The 21,001-nt window shown below is 36.7% G+C and overlaps 1 protein-coding gene across 1 annotated transcript in view; it reads left to right on the top strand.

The window, feature by feature from the left end:
- The window catches only part of MYO9A (myosin IXA), a 269,955-nt gene that overhangs the window by 216,783 nt on the left and 32,171 nt on the right, over window positions 1–21,001 (top strand). Inside the window, exons 34-38 of the mRNA XM_029952268.1 lie at window positions 1,465–1,657; window positions 3,168–3,296; window positions 4,094–4,199; window positions 4,995–5,126; window positions 5,828–5,951. Coding sequence (XP_029808128.1) covers window positions 1,465–1,657; window positions 3,168–3,296; window positions 4,094–4,199; window positions 4,995–5,126; window positions 5,828–5,951 — 684 coding nt within the window. The remainder of the gene's footprint in view (window positions 1–1,464; window positions 1,658–3,167; window positions 3,297–4,093; window positions 4,200–4,994; window positions 5,127–5,827; window positions 5,952–21,001) is intronic.

Raw genomic sequence — 21,001 nt, 5'->3', positions numbered from 1 at the left:
ATGTCAGGCTGTGTGCTGACTTTTCAGGGCCTGGAGACTGCTTCAGATTCTGTGTCTCCCCCACTCTCTGCCTCTTTCCTCATGCTCTCTTTCTCTCTCTCTAAAAAATAAATAAAAATTAAAAGAAAAAAAAGCTGTTGGACATACTCCAAGTGGGCAGTGATATTGTTGTGAAGTAGAGTGATGGGTTCTAGAATAGAAAAGAAAAAAATAGAGTGTATGGGGGCATCTGGGTGGCTCAATTGGTTAGGCATCTGACTTTAGCTCAGGTCATAATCCCATAGTTTGTGGTTTCGAGCTCCACATCGGGATCTGTGCTGACAGCTGAGCCTGGAGTGTGCTTCAGATTCTGTGTCTCCCCTTCTCTCTACTGCTCCCCTGCTCATGCTCTGTCTCTCTCTGTTTCTCAATAATAAATAAATGTTAAAAAAAAAAAATCAGGCTACTCTTTAAAAGAAAACAGTGTACTGACTGATGACAAGAATTTGGCACTGATTGAATACCAATTGAAGGAGAGAATTTGGTATATAGTGTTGTGTTAGAGAAGGAGAAAGATGCAAGAGAAGGAAAAGACAAAAAAGCGATTTACAAAAAAAAAGTCTTTAGTCTCAGAGATATTACCTGGCATTTTTATCTTCTGTGAATTAATTCAAATAATCTTTAGGATAAGCTGTTCTTTTGCAGCCATGTAAACTATAGTTAGTAAGGTTATGATATCAGATACACTATTTTTTTAATGTTCATTTATATTTGAGGGGGGGGGAGACATTGTGTAAGTGGGGGAGGGGCAGAGAGAGAAGGAGACCCAGAATCTGAAGCAGGCTTCAGGCTCTGACCTGTCAGCACAGAGCCCAACACAGGGCTCGAACTCATGGACTGTGAGATCATGACCTGAGCTGAAGTCAGAAGCTTGACTGACTGAGCCACCCAGGTGCTCGCAGGTACATTAAGTGAAGTAAGAAAGGGCTTAAACACTAATTATGGGTCAATCTGTGTGTTCTTCTGCCTTTAGCTATAATATTTTCAGTTTAATTTCCCTAAAGTTTACATAAACATTGAGGCATTCTTAAGCATCAGAAATTACTGACAGCTCTAATTCATATCAAATCAGACCTTCTAATGGTACTTGGTAAATGTTCAGCACACAAAGCCTATCCTTTTTCTCCCTTGTCCAGATCCCAACTTTACGTGAAGAACTTTTTAACTTTTTAACTGTAGACTGTTGCCAGTGCCTTCATTCTCTACCCCATTATATTTTGAAGAGATTCCTAGTGGTAGAAGATTGAAACTAATGTCTCACTTGATATATACTGTCAGTGTTAACCAGAATTCCCTTTCCCTCCAACTCCTATAAACTGTGCTCATGAAACTTCAGAGAAATCAAAAGTAGTTCCTGTTAAGTACCTGGTTAAATATGTTTAAAGATGTTTAAATGTATTTGGAAACAAATTATCTTCCATTTAGTATGATCCAGAACTGTCATCTCGACAATTTGGGGTTGAATTGTCCCGTTTGACCAGTGAAGAACGAACTGTTCCTTTAGTGGTGGAAAAGCTCATAAACTACATCGAAATGCATGGACTGTACACAGAAGGTATTTACCGAAAGTCTGGTTCAACCAATAAAATCAAGGAGCTTCGACAGGGTCTAGATACAGGTAAGATAATGCTCTCCAAATCAAGACCCAATGGTTCTATTTAAATAGGTCATTTTATGCTCTTAAAGTTTTCATTACATGTTGTTTTTTTTCTTGTAGCCAGAAGAATGCAGTCTTTTCTGTGGTGCTTGTTTATCATTTTGTGGCTTTCTAAAGAGTCTTTGTTTTTATGTGGTCAGTTCAGCAAACATATATTGAGTGTGTCATTTATACAGGCATTACTAGGTATTTCAGACAGATCTCATTTAATCTTAACAATTTGGTAAGGCCATGATATCTGTAATTTACAAAGAAGAAAATAAAATAACGATCTATTGACTATAATGTAGAACAGTGTGCCAATGTTTTTATACTAATCTTCACAACAGTCCTGTGATTTAGGGATTATTATCCTACTTACAGATAAAGAAACTGATGCTTACAGAGGACCATGTCAAAAGACTCACCACCAATAAGTGATCAAGCTGAGATTTAACCCCAGATGTTCTGAATTCATAATCTAAACTGTTGCCTATTAGCGTCTGTTATTCTGACTTCCAAATGTGCTCTTTCTGATGCATGTTCTCCTCTTCATAAACTACATCGAAATGCATGGACTGTACATTTATTATTTAGTGGATTGAACATGAGTAGAGCTGTAGCCTCAGGTTGGAATATATCCAGGAGTTTGACTTTGGTTTCATTGTCAGCTTCTACTTTTTACCACTGTTGGGAAGGAATAGGTCATTTTGAATCACACATAGATACAAAGCTTGTTTCTGTGTCTCCAGGAACCTATCCAAATGCTTTTTCTTTCTAGTTTTTATTTTTTATTATTATTTTTATTTTTTCTTTTAATGAGCAAATCAGGGAGAAATTAGTATGGAAATAATAACAGAAAATGTCTGGTAAAACTCAAGCAGGAAGTTCTGCTGACTAGAGACTGGCAGTTTCCAGCTTGTCTCTTACATCTTGGGTCAGCACAAATGAAAAATCTTTCATCCTGTGTTCTCCCAATCATTTCCTTTGTATAACTGTTAGGAGTTTATAAGTGAAACAGAGTATATATATATCCTTACATTTCCTAATTTCAGGTATTACTGTCCTTTCATCTTTAGAAATGACTTAAAATTAGCCTTATTTTTAGAAAATGTCTTCTGGGCCTTTTCCCCATGTGTCACCCAAAGCATAGCTAATGGAAGTATGGCTCACAGACCAATCCACAAGATAAGTACAAAAATTGAGTGTAAGCATTTAGAAATACTTATAGCAGTATTTAAGAGAGCTTTGACATGAAAGCATATGATCTTTTATTTAACATATTGAGCGGTCTGTAACAGTTTCGGAAAACAAAGAGCTGTTCCTTTACCACTGTTAGAAGTGCTGTTCCAAAGCAAACAATTAGATTGTGGAAGGTATTAGTTCAGTTACAAACATAAATGCTTTCTTTGGTGATGATGGTTTCTAAAGTGAATTATTTGAACCTCTTTGCATGTTTTGGCTTTATTACCTAACTCTTGTTTATAAATAGATGCTGAGAATGTAAACCTGGACGACTATAATATACATGTCATTGCAAGTGTATTCAAACAATGGCTTCGTGATTTGCCCAATCCACTCATGACCTTTGAACTTTACGAGGAATTTCTTCGGGCTATGGGTAAGCCCAAGCTTCCTGGATTTGAGGGAAGGCCTATACTTGGGAAAGGAACGCTGTCTTCATTACAGATTATTTAGTCATTCTCTTGTTTAGTCCATATTGGTCCAAAAGTAAGCTTTTGACAGTCAGTACAGTACTGCTGCTATATTCTCACCTATTCATTTATTGATTTTGAGAGTTTCATTAAAATATCAGTATCCTAGAAGTTTCCCAGTAAGCCACTTAGTTGCTTCTCACAAATGGATTGAAAGACTAACATTATAAATTATAAACAAATTAGATGACTAAATAGATTTAAGGGCTGGCTTATATTTTTTTAAATTGTGAAGCTAGGCAAGAACTCTGCTATCTATTTTATGCCAGGCCTACCAGGTGATGGAGTTTAGTTTTTCAGTGCTATAGATGTGTAGGATGTTGCTGAAGTGTTTAGGCCCTGAGGCATTACTCCTCAAATTCCTATAAGACCAATTTATAAATTACATGGCAATTAATTTTAATGGGGGAATCAATCTGTCACAAAATGCCTAAAAAACTAGGCCATCTCTTTCCCTTTGCTATAATTAAGATTACTGGGATATAGATTAAAACCAGGAGACTGTTTAGTGGATGTAGAACTCAAGCAAAGGAAGATTAGTGGTAACTGAGTTGCTCTTTTCCTGTCATACAGATACAACTCTCTCCCCTAAAACTTTAAAATTTAGAACCAGCCTGCCCTGCCATCTACTATCTGTTCAGGAGGAAGATGTAGCGTGTAAGAGGGCATATTAAATTTTACTTGCCGCCCTTACTCTTTTTAGGCCTTCAGGAGAGGAAAGAGACAATCCGTGGTGTATACTCTGTGATTGACCAGCTCTCTCGAACTCATCTCAACACACTGGAACGCCTCATCTTTCATCTAGTCAGGTAATTTCAAGGAGCAAGGAAGATGTGATAGGTCTTTTTTTTTTTTTAATGAGTGAAGAACTTCTTTATTTGGAAAACTGGCAAATCTTCTTTTTCCTATTTATAAAGTCAGTGCCACAAACAGGTGCTTACGGTTCCTTGGAGCAGAAATCCTCAGCTGAGTTGGACTGCACTGGCAGGTGCTTCTCTGCCCTGTTTGAGAATTCTCTGCCCATATAACAATTTCAGCCTCATGGTGGCACTATGTAGCCTAGCCTGTATCTCATTCCTGAACTAGAAAGTAGACATAACTTAATTCATAGGAGGTGGATTTCGATGGTGAGAGACTGACCAAAGGGACTTCAGGAGTGATCTCTCTTCTCTGAGTATAAATATCTGCAGTAGTTGGGAAGAAAGCTGTCTTTATCTTTATTAGATAAATATATGGTAAATATTAGGTAAATGTTAGATGAATTTCTAATATGATTGTCTGAAAATGCCTTAAAGTCTCTACTTGCATTCTCCAGACATGTTTATCAGGTGTGTCGCAGTGGGACCAAAATTTCCCTTGGTAGGCTGTCAGCCTATATTATTTCAAGTAAGGAACAGAATGTAAGTGCATTAAAAAAAAGTACATTTTTCAGAGGCAAAGGATTAGCTTTGGGAAGAGTTACAAGCGTCTTCTTTCAATTGATATGTATATCCTTCAGTGCTCTGTGGTTGATGTCATACATCATCTTTTTCTCATCTTCTCTGCCTGTGTCTTTAGTATTTTCCCATTTAATCCATACTTGAATTGGTTTTTTTATTCCTTAGGATTGCTCTCCAGGAAGAAACTAATCGAATGTCTGCTAATGCTTTAGCCATTGTGTTTGCACCCTGCATTCTCCGCTGCCCTGACACCATTGACCCACTACAAAGCGTGCAGGATATCAGTAAAACTACCACGTAAGGCCTGTTTTCAACACCTCCACAAGACCCCAGAGACTGAGTCAGTGTATCCACTTTATCCAGATATCGAACATAGTGAATGATTTCATAAGGTCAGATGTTTTTAAGAAGATTGCTAGACACCATTGGGTTTTCTTATGCTGAGGATGAAAATTTTTTTTAGATTCTGTTCAGCTGAACTTCATTTGTTTTGAAGGGTCTTTTTAAATTTAGCTTTTCCTTGGGAATGTTTGTAATCTCTAAAAATATTTTAAAATTCCATTTTACCAAATTATGTATACTTTGTATCTTCTTGTAATCTGGTCTAACTGGCTCTGAATCCCTTTGGCCTTAGTATTTCAGTATTTCTGTATTTAGCTTTTATTGGCGGGCCTCTGCTTTCCTTCTAGATTGATGGTTCTTAACCTTGACTGCAAAAGAGCTTTTGTCCCATTCTAGAGAGTCTGATTTAATTGGTCTGGTGTGTGGCCTGGGCTTTATGATATGTAGTCACTCCTCAGGTGGAGACGGAAATGCAGCCCAAGTTGTGGACCACCATTATATAAACCCTGTCATAGAGCTCATAAAATAAGGAGTGCTGATTTTTCTTTGATCCTCCAGCCATCTACCACATGTAGCTGAAAAGCAGTCTGTGGATGCTACACTTTATTTGACTTACTTCAGCTCTTAACAGTTTTCTCTTTTGCCTCTTGTTTCAGCTGTGTGGAGCTGATTGTTGTGGAACAAATGAATAAATACAAGGCTCGTCTCAAAGACATCAGTAGCCTGGAATTTGCTGAGAATAAGGCAAAGACCAGGCTGTCTCTGATTCGTAGATCAATGGTAAGATGCAAGATGTGGAATCACCAGGGAAAATGGGAGCCTTCCTGGGATTTTAAGCATGCATTTATGGTGTAAAGAAAGATTATTCTCCAAATCTTTTTCACATGGAATGAGTAAAAAGAAACCACTTTAACTCAAGGTGCTATGGATGCCTCATGTTTGATATTTTAGCCCTGTTTAGTTATATGTACAGAATATATGCAGTTAAATGTGTAGAATTTTTTAAGTCAAGTATTTGGATAAAATGCTGGTGGTTTAATGATCTGTCCTGTTTTCTTTTCCTGTCCTTTCTGTGAAAATTTAACCTATCCTAATTTTTTTCTCTACTTCCTTCTACTATCTGTTCCCACCCTCACCCATGTCACCTTTGATGTTCCTGTTAATACTCGTGTGATGCAGATAACTTCAAGAATGTGATTCATAAGGAAATGGAATTCTATCTATGAGTCTACTATTATCAAATAAAGATTTCTTTAAGGGTTTATTATTAGGTTTTGAGAAAAGCCTGGCAAAAATTAAATTTGTTTTCTCCATTTGCCTACTTTTCTGTTTAACACCTTTCTTTGTAAACAGTGACCTGTAGATAGACAGCTTCATTTCTCACTGACCAACAATCAGTAGGGTCTGGATAACTGGGACACTACTGCTGCGTTAAAGCCTAATCATTTGCGACCATTCCCCTCAACTGCAAAACAGAATTGTAGCAATGAAGACCCAGGCAGAGCCCCAGTAAATCCCTAAAGGGAAGCAGGCTTTCCCGTCATCATGCCCATGCTTTTCCAGGAGCCCAGCAATACTTCATCTATATCTTCATGATTTATACTTAGATTAACATTAAAATAACTCTGCTTCTTTCTTTAGTACTTACACTGCCTGGCACAGAATAAGTCCTAAAAAATATGAGTTGATTTAAATTAGTGAAAAGTCTTTTCTAAAAATAAGCACAAATATAGGTTTTCCAGGCAGTCAGGTTATTAAATAAAGTTAATTATAGGACACTATCTAAATCTTTTCTTTAGAAAATGAAAATGGAAACCTTATTTAAAAGTGAAAGCCTTCCTGGTAGTCTGAATTTTCAGCAGCTCAATTATAGGAGGCCCAATTTAGCAGTGCCCATTTAAGAAGAATGGGAAGAGACCTTTAACTCTAAAGCTGTTTTTCAAAGCAGCGAGACAAGCTGTGCTTTTTTCCCCTGTGATGTTGCAGAAGACATATATTCAGTCCACTGAAAGATTAAACCTTCTCTTTTAATGAGGCAATGACATGTACATTCTAACCGTCTGCTTTCCTTTTCATGTCCTTCCTAATCCAGAAACCTGTACTAATTGCAGTTAGATTTATGAGCATTACCCGCAATTCAGTCTCGGTATGTATTAATATCGCAATGTGTCGTAGCCACTTTACATTACTGTCTATCATCCATCCAGGAATTGTTCTGCTCTGTCTATCATCCATGCCTGTCCACCTTCCATGTACAGCCCCAGTTCAGGTCCCACTTCCTGACCAGCCTTCACTTGTTTTTCTCTTACTCTTTTACTTTAGAACCTTCACTTTTCTTCCTTTGTGTCATGCAGTTGAACAGTGTCCATTTATAATATACTGGTTTTTGCTCTTTGTCGGTTAAGCCTCCTCATAGATTTCTTCTTTGGTTGGATTATTAAAAGGTAACATTGAAGGCAGCGTTGAGGTATCAAATTAATTTCTGCTGAAGAACTTTGTTCTCTTCAGTCTCCTTCAGTTTATTACTTGAAATATCTATTACTACTTCTAGCATCCTCCATCATTAGTAATGCTTATTTGTTCATTTATATCTGTGACTTTGATGGGTAACTTCCCAGATATAAAAGAATAGCTCTTCTCTGCTTAGCATTTTTCAGACAGAGCAGCAAGCAAATGGTAGTGGAAAAATTGATAGACTGGTTCTAGACTTAAATATCATGGTGTAATAGAGCTCATACCAGGATTTCATTTATTACACAAAAAAGGAAGGGAGAGATGGAAAGCTAAGAACACCGGTATATGTGGAAACGAACTTCAGAGGCTATCCATCTGTGGTTAATCAGTTTATTAAGGATCTCAGTTTGCTGAGATATAAACACAGATCAGTTTTGCTTTTTACCTAGTAACTGCCTGCCAACTCTACCATGTCTGACTCCCCTTTCTGATTGGATGTCAACTGCCTTTACAGTATCTTGTCACTATTCTGCAATTTTTAAACACTCTAGTCTCGTGCCAGTGTTTAAGAATCAGTTTTTTTCATTTTATAACTTGAGTCACAGACTTGATTCAGTACTCTTATCATTTTCTCCCAAGACAAACTAGACTTTACTCTGCGGCTGAAAATTTATGGGATGGGTGAGTAGGTTCCTTTTGTCACACAAGTCTGTCCTCCCTTTTTCTTGTGGTTTTTCTTCATCTGGTGTTGAAACTGGGAGGAGTGATACTGGAGGCAAAATTCTACATGATATCCCACTGTTGGGGTGGCAGTCTTCTTTCTTGGTTGTTCAGCACTGCTGTTCTAGATCATTGTCAGTAGCCTAAATGTAGATGAGTGGGAGCTTCCATTTATTCTGCTAACAGTGAGGTCAGTCCTATTCCATTTTTATAGGCATTGGCAGTCCCTTGGAAGATGTGACTATATCTTTGGACTGAACCTACTGATGGCATTCACACCATGAGACTCTGTATATCTTTTTTTGCCTCAAGACTTTGTAGTCAAATATACATCCCAGTGCCAATTCTAGGGCCTACAGGCACGTTAGGGGTAAGGTTATATTTTTCATACCTCTTGGAACCAGGCCATTGTCCTTCCTGCCTCACTACCTGACACTTCCCCACCATACTCTCTCCCTACTTCTCTTTTCCCTTATGTATATAACAGAGGGGGCCAATTAGTAAGTCTTTTGCCTCTACAGATAACCAAATAGGGAATGAAATGCCAGTCTGCCTTTTGATTTTTACCCTCTGGATTAAAATATGGCAATAATTTTTTTCTCCAAAGAGGAAGGGAATGTCCTATTTTCATAAACTCTGTGTTCCCCTTAAAGTCCGGTAATTCTCTTTCTTTTCAGCCTTTTTAGATTTACATTGAGGGAAGGTGTTACAATAATGGTGGTGGTAGGAGCTGTCTCGGTAAATTGGTGTCTCTAAAACCCTTAGAGAAGAGTCTGGTACCAGCTATGGTTGGCTTCTTAAGTTAGTAGAAAGAGTACTTCATTATCCTCAGCTTTGGGCCTTAGCCACAATTTTGGAACAGAAAGAGAAATCCCACTTAATATACTATTGCATTTGCATTTAGATATCGTAAAGGCTACAGGCCCCGTCCTAAGAACACAACTGTGTCTAGGGCATATTTGGTATTTAGTAAGCATCTATGGAATTGCATCTAAGAATTAAATCTAGAGAGATAGCAGTGAGTTTTTAGGATATCCACTACAAATAGACTAATCAGACTCAATAGTGTTCATGATTCATAGATGAAAAAAATTACTATTCCACAATTAAATACAGTAGTGACTTTTCTGAAATGAAGAGTGAAATGTGTTTATGAAAAGTATGTTGTATTATGGCCACTGTGAAAAGTCATTTGAATTGGATGTTGAAAGATGAATAGTAATTTAACAAATGGAGAAAAGAAAGAGGGGGAAAGAGAATTCCAGAGGTAAAGAAGCATGAAGCAATAATCTGTGAATAATAACTACCTTGTAAAGCTAGGGCTGGGGCAGGTAGTGTGGATGTGGCAGAATGATTTGGAAAGTAGATTGGAACCAGATGTGCAACATTAAGAATTTTTAGTTTCTGAGGCACCTGGGTGCCTCAGTTAGTTAAGCATCTGACCTCCACTCAGGTCATGATCTTAGTTTGTGAGTTCGAGCTCTGCATCAGGCTTTGTGCTGACAGCTAGCTCAGAGCCTAAAACCTGCTTTGGATTCTGTGTCTCCCTCTCTCTCTGACCCTCCCCTGCTCGCACTCTCTCTTTCTGTCTCTCTCTTTCTCTCAAAAATAAGTAAACATTAAAAAAAATCTTAATTTCTTGGGGCGCTTAGGTGGCTCAGCTGGTTAAGCATCCAGTTCTTGATTTTGGCTCAGGTCATGACCTCCTGGCTTTCGAGTTCAAATCCCGCATAGGGCTCTGTGCTGACAGTGCAGAGCCTGCATGGGATTCTCTCTCACTCCTTCTCTCTCTCTCTCTGCTCCTCCCATGCTCGCTCCCTCTCTCAAAATAAATAAACAAACAAACTTAAAAAAAAAAAAGAATTTTGAATTTACTGCTTTGATGCAGTTGGGAGCTATGGAAAGGTTTTTAAATGAGGGAGTGTCACCATCTGTGTGTTTTAGAAGATAACTGGTAGCGTTCTAAAGAAGAACAGATTAGAGAGAGGCAAGACTAGCAGCCATGTATCAGGAAGCTCTTGGCTGATAAGTCACTGAAATAGGTTGAATCCTCATTTCATTTTGAAATGATGTTGAAAATCTGTTTCTGCTGACAGTGCAGAAAGAGGGTCATTAGGTTTATGGAGCATAATCTTTGACTACGATAGTCCCAGACTAGGATTTCAGAATATGACATGCTGACAGTCTCATTCAACTACTCCTTTTCTATAGCAAATGTTTTTTAAATTTATTTATGGAATAATTACAAACATAAATATTCATTTAGCACTATTTAAGTTAATGTGAAGAATGCAATTTGAAATAAATTTTACTAATCTGTAAAACTTTCACAAATTATCATCTTGAAAGAAGTTACACACAAAGGTTTCCACAACCAAACAAAGTTGGGAATATAATGGATAGTACTTCTAAAACTTTGACCCTGGAATTCTTTTCTTCATAATGCATGACTAGTTGAACACGCATTCTAAAAAGAGGGAAAGAGAGAGTTGGGGAGAGAGAGGGACACAAAACCTGAAAGACTATTGAATACTGAAAATGAACTGAGGGTTGAAGGGGAAGGGGGAGAGGGGGAAGAGGTGGTGGTGATGGAGGAGGGCACTTGTGGGGAAGAGCACTGGGTGTTGTGTGGAAACCAATTTAACAATAAACTACTTAAAAAAAAGAAGGGCATTTAAAAAAAACATTCTGATTTTTAAAATAGTATCACTTACTACTTTACTTACCTAGTTTGAAATTTGTAAATAGCTCTAAGTCTTTTCCACGATTTTACTGCTGTACTCATAGCAGCAGTGAATTTTCCATGTTCTAGGCTTACTAAAGAACTCATCTGCATATCTCTTTTCGAAATTAACATGCCTTTGATTCTGTATTAATGTGTATAGGTAGATCTGCAGCATTAAGCTTTGCAGTTGACACACCAAAAGAAGCTAGAAATGTCCCTACAAAAGTTAAGTATTAATAATTGGAAAACCATAAATCAATTGAAAATTGGCAGCTCTGAATAGTTCCAAAGGAAAGAGATGTTCCAGGTGCCAGCTTGCTTAACTCTAGCAAAGGGTTTTGTCATTTCCTTATGTTAATAATGTATAGTATCTGAGTCTACTATTCACAATCAGGTGATTTGACATAGTAAGAATTGGATTCAGGGAGTGAAGATTTTCTCAGAATATAGAAGTATTCTTATTGTTTCTGGTACTGACCGGCAGGTATTTTTATATTGTTATCTATCTTTTTTTTAAAGATACAATAGACATATAACATTGTATTAGTTTTAGGCGTATAATATGATTTGCTACATATATATGTATATTGCAGAATTTACCACAATAAATTTAGGTAATATCACCACACAGAGTTACAATTTTTTCCTTGTGGTGGGAACTTGTAATCTTTGATAACACCACACCCACAAGAACTCTGTTCTTTCTATTTTTCTCTGACCCTTTTCCAGAAATCATTATGGGATGCAGGAGGTATTACTTAGATCTCTGGAAAGGGATGAGGGAGAAATAGAAAGAGTAGGGTTAGATCTGCACGCAGTAAATGTGCCAGGGTAGTGATAAGAAGGATAGGCACAGGACCTTTTGGGGAGAGTAGGCAAAAGGAGAACAGTATTTCTGTACTTTGTGTGTTTGTGAAAAAAGCACCTTTTTCAAAGCCTTGGGGTCGTTGTCTTCTCTCAGATGGGGACAAATAAGAAAAACTATGTAGGGAATTCTTGTACATAGAATAGCATAGGAATGGAAGAACTACAGTAGTATTTGTTAAGAGAACTTAACCCTTTTCAGGAAACCTAGCAATTAGGTTTGAAGAATAAAAGGCAGATGGTAGGAAGTGAGAAAATATTAAGGATTGCTGTGGTTTAGGGATGATGGGGATATATGTGAGAAAAGAGAAGGGGAAGAGTTTACAAAACAGTAGAGTGATCCTGGGGCACTGTGTTAAAGAATAAACAGTGCAGAATGCTAGACAAAAGTGAGTGCTGTTGGCTCCCTGTATAAATTTCGCTGCTAGAAGCTTACCTACCATTTATATTCTAAAACTTGACACATAATTGTCTCAGTTCACTCTTGTATCTCTCTTTTTTTTTTAATTGAGATTTGAAGCTTCATTCTAGTGTTTTGTGGTTTTTTTGGTGTGTAAAAACGTACTTAGTGCTTTTAAAGAAACTATTCTCTTTTTTCTCATAGAGCTTAGAACTGAAAGATAAACTCTTTTGTGTTTACCATTTTCAAATCATTGGAAGTTTTTTTGTTTGTTTTTGTTTTTCTTTTCTTTAGAGAAAGAGAGTGCATGCCAGTGGGCATACAGGGCAGAGGTCGGAGAGAGGATCGTAAGCAGGCTCCTGCTCACCACAGAGCCCGACTTTGATCCCACAACCCTGGGATCTGATCTTAGCAGAAATCAAGAGTTGGATGCTCAACCAGCTGAGCCACACAGGCACCACTGGAATTCTTTCTTTTATAGTATGTAATGTCTTTCAAAATTAGCTATTTGATATATTTAAGATCACATATTTTTATGTAAAAGACATTCACATACTTTTCTCATGTTCAGTGTGGAAAACTTTGAACAGTAGTGTAGCATGTAAAAGAAGGAAGCAAATCATAGGTATATATTAATATTTTAGAATATTTGTATTTCAGAGTGCCTGGGTGGCTCAGTTGGTTAAGCGTCTAACTTCGGCTCAGGTCATGATCTCATGGTTCATGGGTTCGAACCCCGCATCAGGCTCTGCACTGAACGGCTCAGAGCCTAGAACCTGCTTTGGATTCTGTCTCTCCCTCTCTCAGTGCCCCTCCCCTGCTCATGCTCTGTCTGTCTCTCTCAAAAATAAAGATTTAAAAAAAAAGAATCCTTTAGAATATTTGTATTTCCCTCGAACTTTTTCCTTATGTATATTTGATGAAGTTATGACAATACTAGGTATCCTAGTTTTATATTTCTTTTATTAGGCAGACTTTCGTAGAGGTAAAACATGATCTCAATGAAGTATTCTTAATCCATTAGTAAACTTTTACAGTTGTACTAAATAAAAATGAGACTAATTTCAATTCATTTCTTTAGATATACTTCTCTTCATATACTGTATCTTAGACATATCTAAAAAGATATGCCCCTTCTCATTCTCTTCTGCAGATGATACCTAGCCTCCTAATTCTGCTCATTCATTCTGTTTCATTCATTCTTATGTTTTCAACAAAAATCGAACAATTCTGCCATGTTTCAGGCACTGTGCTGAAGGTATAGAAATGACAATATCTCTGTGTTAGACAAATTAACAGCCTAGTAAACAAATATATACATAATTGTAGTTTAGTTTACTTAATCTCTTCTGCGCAAAAAGCTATAGCAACATAGAAAGCTCCATGACTAGTACTCCTTGTGAAAGTTGAATGAATGTTGATGGCTAGAATGGAAGATTTCTTGTTAAGAATGAAGGAAGGGGGAGAGTGATAAGATATAATGAGTTAGTAAGTAACATTTTGGGTTCTTAAATTACAGAATCAGCAGTTTAGATTCAATCCTTTTTAGGTCTTGAGAGTCTGGTAAAGGTTTTTAAGCCAGGGAATAACACTACCAAACTTATACCCATTACCAAAGACTTTCAAACCTTTTTAGGGAAAGGCTAAAGGGTAGCTTCCAGAATGTGACTATTAGGTATACATGGAGTAGCCTAAGTTTATTGGCTGTTTTCAAAATAATCTTACATAAAAACACCTCACAACTCATTGGCTTAATGCAAGCATGTACTTACCACTTACACCTCTGTGAGGCAGCTGAGGTTTAGCTGGTTTAGGGTAGGCTGCAGGTTAGGTCCAGCTCTGTTTCACACATACCTGATTCTTCTTGAACTAATGGACTCTCTGGGATATATTTTTTTTTATGATAGTGTCTTTATCATGTGAATTGGTAAGCTCAAGTGTGCATGTTTTTGCTCGCATAATATCTGCTAATAAGTGTCCAGCTGGTCAAAGTAAAGCAAATGACCAAACCCCGAAGCAAGAAGGAGAGAATATATACTTCACCTACCCTGAAGCCATGGGGAGGGTGCAGATATAATTTTATTCAGAAGATTGGAGAATTGAAGCCAGTAATTTAGTTTGCCATGCTCTTTGATATTTCTCACAAGGCCAGGAGGGAAGCTCAGGAACATGTTTCTTTACAAAGAAAGCAGAGTTCTTCTTTCATTCATCCCCTCAGACAACTTAGTCCTTTCTTCCCCCTGATGTACCTTTTCAGCTTCTGCTCATGATCCAAAGCTGAGTTTCCATCTCCTTCATAGAATGTTGGCCTTATAGATAAAAAGGAGCACTCGTTCTCCTTTTACTAAAGAGAATCAGCTTGTAGCTCTTTTATAAATGGCATTAAAAGATGCAGTCTTATTCTTATTAAAATGGCATTACCACTGGCTGTGGTATCTGGAATGAGGGAAGATTCCGCACTTGTATAGTCAATATACTTTCAGTCTGGTCCCTCAGATGATATTGGATACTGTGGTCTTTCACTCAAAAGCAAGTTTTTAGTTTCTTACAAGTTAGTTGCAGTATGGAATGTGAAGCTACATCAATTGATATTTCATATTCTGGAGAAGATATCTGCAGATGATATATCTGATAAAGGGTTAGTATCCAAAATATGTGAAGAGTTTATCAAACTCAACACCCAAAGAACAAATAATCCATTTAAGAAATGACTAGAAGACAGGAATAGACACTTTTCCAAAGAAGACATCCAGATGGCTAATAAATACATGAAAAGATGCTTGACATCATGAATGGCTAAAATTATCAACACAGAAAACCACATGTTGGCAAAGATGTGGAGAAAGGTAAAATCTCTTGTGCTGTTGGTAGGAATGCAAACAGGTGCAGCCACTCTGGAAAACAGTATGTGGAAGTTCCTCAAAAAGTTAAAAATAGAACTATGCTATGTTCCAGCAATTGCACTGCTAGGTATTTACCCAAAAGATACAAAAATACAGATTTGAAGGGGTATGCGCACACCTAGGTTTATAGCAGCATTATCAACAATAGCCAAACTATGGAACAAGCCCAAGTGTCCATCAACTGATGAATGGATAAAGAAGATGTGGATTATATGTACAGTGGAATATTACTTGGTGATGAAAAAGAATGAAATCTGGCCATCTGCAATGATGACATAGATTGAGCTAGAGTGTATTATGCATATTTAGTAAGAGAACTCAGAAAGACAACATATGATTTCATTCATATGTGGAATTTAGGAAACTATGCAGATGATTATATGAGAAGGGGAGAAAAAGGGAAGCAAACTGTAAAAGATTCTTAATGATACAGAACAAACAGGCTTGATAGAGGGAGGTTGGTTGCGGGGATGGACTAAATGGGTGATAGGTATTACGGAAGGCACTTGTGATGAGCACTAGGTATTCTGTGTAAGTGATGAGTCACTAAATTCTCCTGAAACCAATATTACAGTATATGTTAACTAACTAGAATTTGAATAGAAATTTAGGAGAAAAAACATTTCATATTCTGTGACATTAAAATCCATTGGGTATTTTGTACTTTGAATAGCTTCATAATGTCATAAATGGGTCATTTGGGAAATATTGGCTCACTAATGCAGATCTTTAAAAAAAATTTTATTTTGTTAAAAGTGTAGTTGACCTATAGTGCTGTAAAGTTTCAGGTGTACAACATTGTGATTCAGTGATTGTATACATTATACAGTGCCCAAATGTTTCCCCTATACAGTATCAAAAATCACATTTGTTAGTATTCTTTTTTTAAAAAGTTTTTTGGAATGTTTATTTATTTTTGAGGGGTGAGGGAGGGCAGAGAGAAAGGGAGACAGAATCTGAAGCAAGCTCCAGGCTCTGAGCTGTCAGCACAGAGCCTGACACGGGGCTCAAACCCACCATACACCAGATCATGACCTGGGCTGAAGTCGGACGCTTAACCGACTGAGCCACCCAGGCGCCCCTCACATTGGTTAGTGTTACCACCAGTCTCTTCAGACAGTCTTTAAGTACTAGATAGCTATCAAACTCACAGAGCAGTTACAAGTTTTCTAAAATTCCAATATTTGTTTGAAAGCTTGAGATTTTTTTGACAACAAATAGTCATATATTTCACTTGATGAGCTCTCTTCATACATTTTTAAAGTAAATGCCACATATCTAAGTCTGAATAATCACACTTTGTTGATTTTTTTAAACTAATGTTTTATGAATAAATTAGTTTTAATTCAGCTTGCATTTCAAACCATTCCACTTACACTGTTACTGAAGATAACTGGCCAGATTGCAGCAAGGTCCTTTAGATGTACTTCTCATTTTATCACATAAAAATTTTTTTAAAAAGTGAACTTAAGGACTAGGAATTAATAAAATTAATTTATACTACTTGATGAAATGAAATTGACTTTTAAAAAACTGTCATAATAGCAAAACAGTGCTATGAATACTAATATAGTTTGGTACTGCTGCCTTGGATTCATTCAAAAATGTTAGTTTTACCTACAATTGCTTTTGTACAGTTAGTGTAAGGACAAGTGAGAAGGACAAACAGCAATTTAGTATCTTGATTTTGATACTGCAGACTCTTTTATTTTATTTTATTTTTTAAATAATTTATTGTCAAATTGGTTTCCATACAACACCCAGTGCTCTTCCCCACAAGTGCCCTCCTCCATCACCACCACCTCTTTTCCCCCATCCCCCTTCCCCTTCAACCCTCAGTTCATTGCAGGCTCTTTTAAATGGGCTTAGAGATACCACGTAACCCCTGCCAGGGATCCACAGACCACTGCACTTTGGGAAGCCACTGCTCTCCGTATAAAACTGCTGGTACACTGCATTGTACAGAAATATTTGATGTGGATAATTCCTTTTCATGTGCAAGATATAAATACACACAAGCATATACTGGCTGTGTTTAAAGTACTTATTTAGTCTCATTATTTGATGAGCCATAGTTACAAGCATTGGAATTTTTGATCAGGCCTGGTAACCTATTTATAATACCATACAAAATAACCAGTATTCTAGAAAGCCTTGGATATAGGACCTGTTCTTATCAGGAAAGCAGACTCCTCAGGAAGAGGTCTGACTGTTTTTGTTAAGATCACTCAATATTGGTATTTTCATCTTGGCCCAAAGTGCTATTTTGTGGTAAAATATCTTCGTAAGGATTCTGAAATTTTTCTTTAGCTAGTTATATACAGTCCTGTCTAGACGATGCATATTTTCTCCTCCTTACATATTCAACCCTTGGACATATATTTTCCTTGGATCTTCATAAAATTATCATGACTCCCTGGTGAGGATAGTACATGTCTTTCCCTTCATAGTCATCAGGTTTTGTAAGGACAGTGCAGTCTAGTCCTTTATACACCACAAGTATCTCTGTTTTCATATGTCTTTAACTGTTTGGGCTTACTTTGACTCATAGTGTTGAATTTCTTTGTGTCCCATTTGTTGTGCCTTGCCATTCCTTCCTGCATCCTTCCTCCATCATGAACCTTAAAGCATTTTCAGAAGATATCAAAACTCTTTCAATAGGCCTTATTCATTTTAACACTTTGGTATGCTTCCTATTCATATTGTTATCTCTTGCAAGCCTTGGGAGAAAATGGAAATGTTGGGCCCAACTGAAGATTACCTCAAAGAGAGCATCTTCATTTAGATCCTCCACATTAAAGCATTTGGTTCTCAATATTTTTGTTATGGTAGGAAGCCTTTTATAGACTGGTATCACAGAGTAAAGAAATCTATTATGGACTCACAGAAATCTGATCCAAATCAAATAATTAAGGATTTTTATTTCATAATATCATTTTTAGAAAAAGTAAATAGAATCATGTAGACTTTCTCAGATAAAATATGGCAAATTTATATGATTAGATGATTGAATTTGTAGAAATTAGAAAGAATGTTTTAAGGGGCACCTAGGTGGCTCAGTCAAGCATATGACTCTTGATCTCAGCTCAGGTCATGATTTCAGGATCGTGAGTTTAAGCCTCGCATTTGGTTCTGTGCTGGGCGTGAAGCCTACATTAAAAAAAAGTTCTAACAGAAGAGACAGAGAGATCAGCTAGTACCATGTACTATGTGGTGAGAATACTGAGGAAGCAGTACTTAATTTTGCCTGGGAATCCTGGGAATGCCTGTAGAAGAGGTGACATGTGAGCCGTATCTTAAGGGAGGGTACAAAGCATAGATGGTTTAAAATATTTCATGTTAAAACTTAATTAAAATAATGTTTGTGAGGAAAAAAATGAGTTCACAAGAAAAACCTCAAAGGCACAGAGGAAATTATTGAGTAATTTAAAAATAACAATAAAAACACAATCTAAGTCTCTGGGATATGTACCTAAAGCAGTGTTCAAAGGAAATTTGTGTTGCCTTAAGAACTTACAAACAAGAAAAAGTAAATAACAACAAAATTAACATAAGGAAAGCAGAAAGAAGGAAACACTGAAGGTAAAAGCAGGAAATAAATTAGAAACAAAAAAATATGGTGAAACAAACTTGATTCTCTGAAAAGCAAATCATCAGCTAATTTAATTAAAATGGAGTAGGCACAAATTTACAAATAAATAAAGATTATCATGGATAACAAAATTAAGAGATGTAATTAAGACTACTATTGTTTTAGTCATCTATTACTATGTAACAAATCACTAAAAAGCTTAACAGCTTAAAACAATAACAAACACTTATAATCTCATACATACATTTTTGTGGGTTAAGATTTGAGGAGCAGGTTATCTAGGTGGTTCTGGTAAGCTGTCTCATGAGCTTGTAGTCAAAATGTCAGGGCTTCATTTATCTGAAGACTTGACTAGGGCTATAGGATTTACTTTCCATAGGTCTTACTCACATCGATGGCTTATTGGTGTTTGTTGTTGGCAAAAGGTCTTAGTTCTTTGCCATATGGACCAATCCATAGGGCTACTTGAACGATTTGACTTTTTTCCAGAACAAATGATCCAAGAACGAGCTAGGTGGAAGCTTTCAATGTCTTTTGTACTCTAGTCTCAAAAGTTACACTCTGCCATTTCTGTAGTAGTCACACATATCAACTCTAGTCACTGTGGAAGGAACTACATAAGGAAGTGAATAAGTAAATACTGAGAGAGAAGAATGATCGGGAGCCGTCTTGGAGGATAGTTAATGCAATTTTATTTAATTCTGAAATAAGTTTGAAATGGAAGGTTTTCTAAGAAGTTGTAGTATGCCAAAACTGTCTCTAAAAGCAAGGGTATCAATGGACCAGTTACCAAAGAAAAGATAAAGTTGTGTAAGAGTTTCCTCATATAAAAACACCAGACAGAAACAGTTGACAGAGGAATTTTACTAACCCTTTTAAAGACATAGTTACAATACAGTTTAAGCTGTTCCAGAGCAAAAAGGGGGAAAAAAGATCTTTTTTAATGAAAAGAGTGTAACATTGATACTCCCACTGCCTTCTCCCCCCCGCCCCCAAAGAAAAGCAAACAAAAATTGCACACAAAAGAATTAAAGGCAGTGGAGTACAAAATGGGCTCTGGACTACTACTTTTGTGTATAAATCCCAGCATTGTGTACCAGCTATTATGTGATGGGAAAATTATTTAATCCTCATGCCTCAGTTTTCTCATCTATAAGTTGGGAGTTAATAGTACCAAACACAGTTAAATGAGTTCTATTTAGAAAGCCATGAGAATAGCACTTGACACATTGATATATACATATATATGTATGTATATACCAGTAAAAAGTTGATATATAAATGTAGAACTGTCTCATCTATTACAAGTTAACTGCCTGAGATCTCCTCTAGGATTTTTATTATTTCAGGTCTCACATTTAGGTCTACAGTCCATTTTGAATTAATTTTTGTATATGGTGTAAGAAAGTGGTTCAGTTTCATTCTTTTGCATATTGCTGTCTAGTTTTCCCAACACCATTTGTTGAAGAGATTATCCTTTTCTCACCCGACATTGTTTCCTGCTTTGTTGAAGATTGACCCTATAATTGTGGTTTATTTCTGGATTTTCTGTTGTGTTCTGTTGACTTACATGTCTTTTTCTGTACCAGTACCATACTGTTTTGATGAATACAACTTTGTAATACAACTTGAAGTCCAGAATTGTGATGCCTTCAGCTTTACTTTTCTTTTTCAAGATTGCTTTGGCTATTTGGAGTTGTTTGTGGTTCCACACACCTTTTAGGATTGTTTGTTCTAGTTCTGTGAAAAATGCTGTTGGTATTTTGATAGCAATTGCATTAAATGTGTAGATTGCTTTGGTTAATATAGATATTTTAATAATATTTCTTCCTGCAATCCATGAACATGGGATGTATTTCCATTTCTTTGTGTTGCCTTCCAGTTCTTTCATCAATGTTTTATGGTTTTCAGAGTACAAGGTTTTCAGAGTACATCGTTGGTTAGGTTTATTCTTATGTATCTTACTATTTTTGGTGCAGTTGTAACTAGGAATGTTTTCATAATTTACCTTTCTGCTGCTTCATTATTGGTATATAGAAAGACAACAGATTTTTGTACATTGATTTTGTATCCTGCAACCTCACTGAATTTATTTACGAGTTCTAGCAGTTTTTTGGTGGAGTCTTGGGTTTTCTATATATAGTATCATGTCATCTGCAAATACTGAACGTT

This window comes from Suricata suricatta, chromosome 9 (genome assembly GCF_006229205.1).
Source record: "Suricata suricatta isolate VVHF042 chromosome 9, meerkat_22Aug2017_6uvM2_HiC, whole genome shotgun sequence".
Classification (NCBI taxonomy): Eukaryota; Metazoa; Chordata; class Mammalia; order Carnivora; family Herpestidae; genus Suricata; species Suricata suricatta.
The sequence above is the reverse complement of the archived record's forward strand: the minus strand, read 5'-3'. Positions and strand labels throughout refer to the sequence as shown.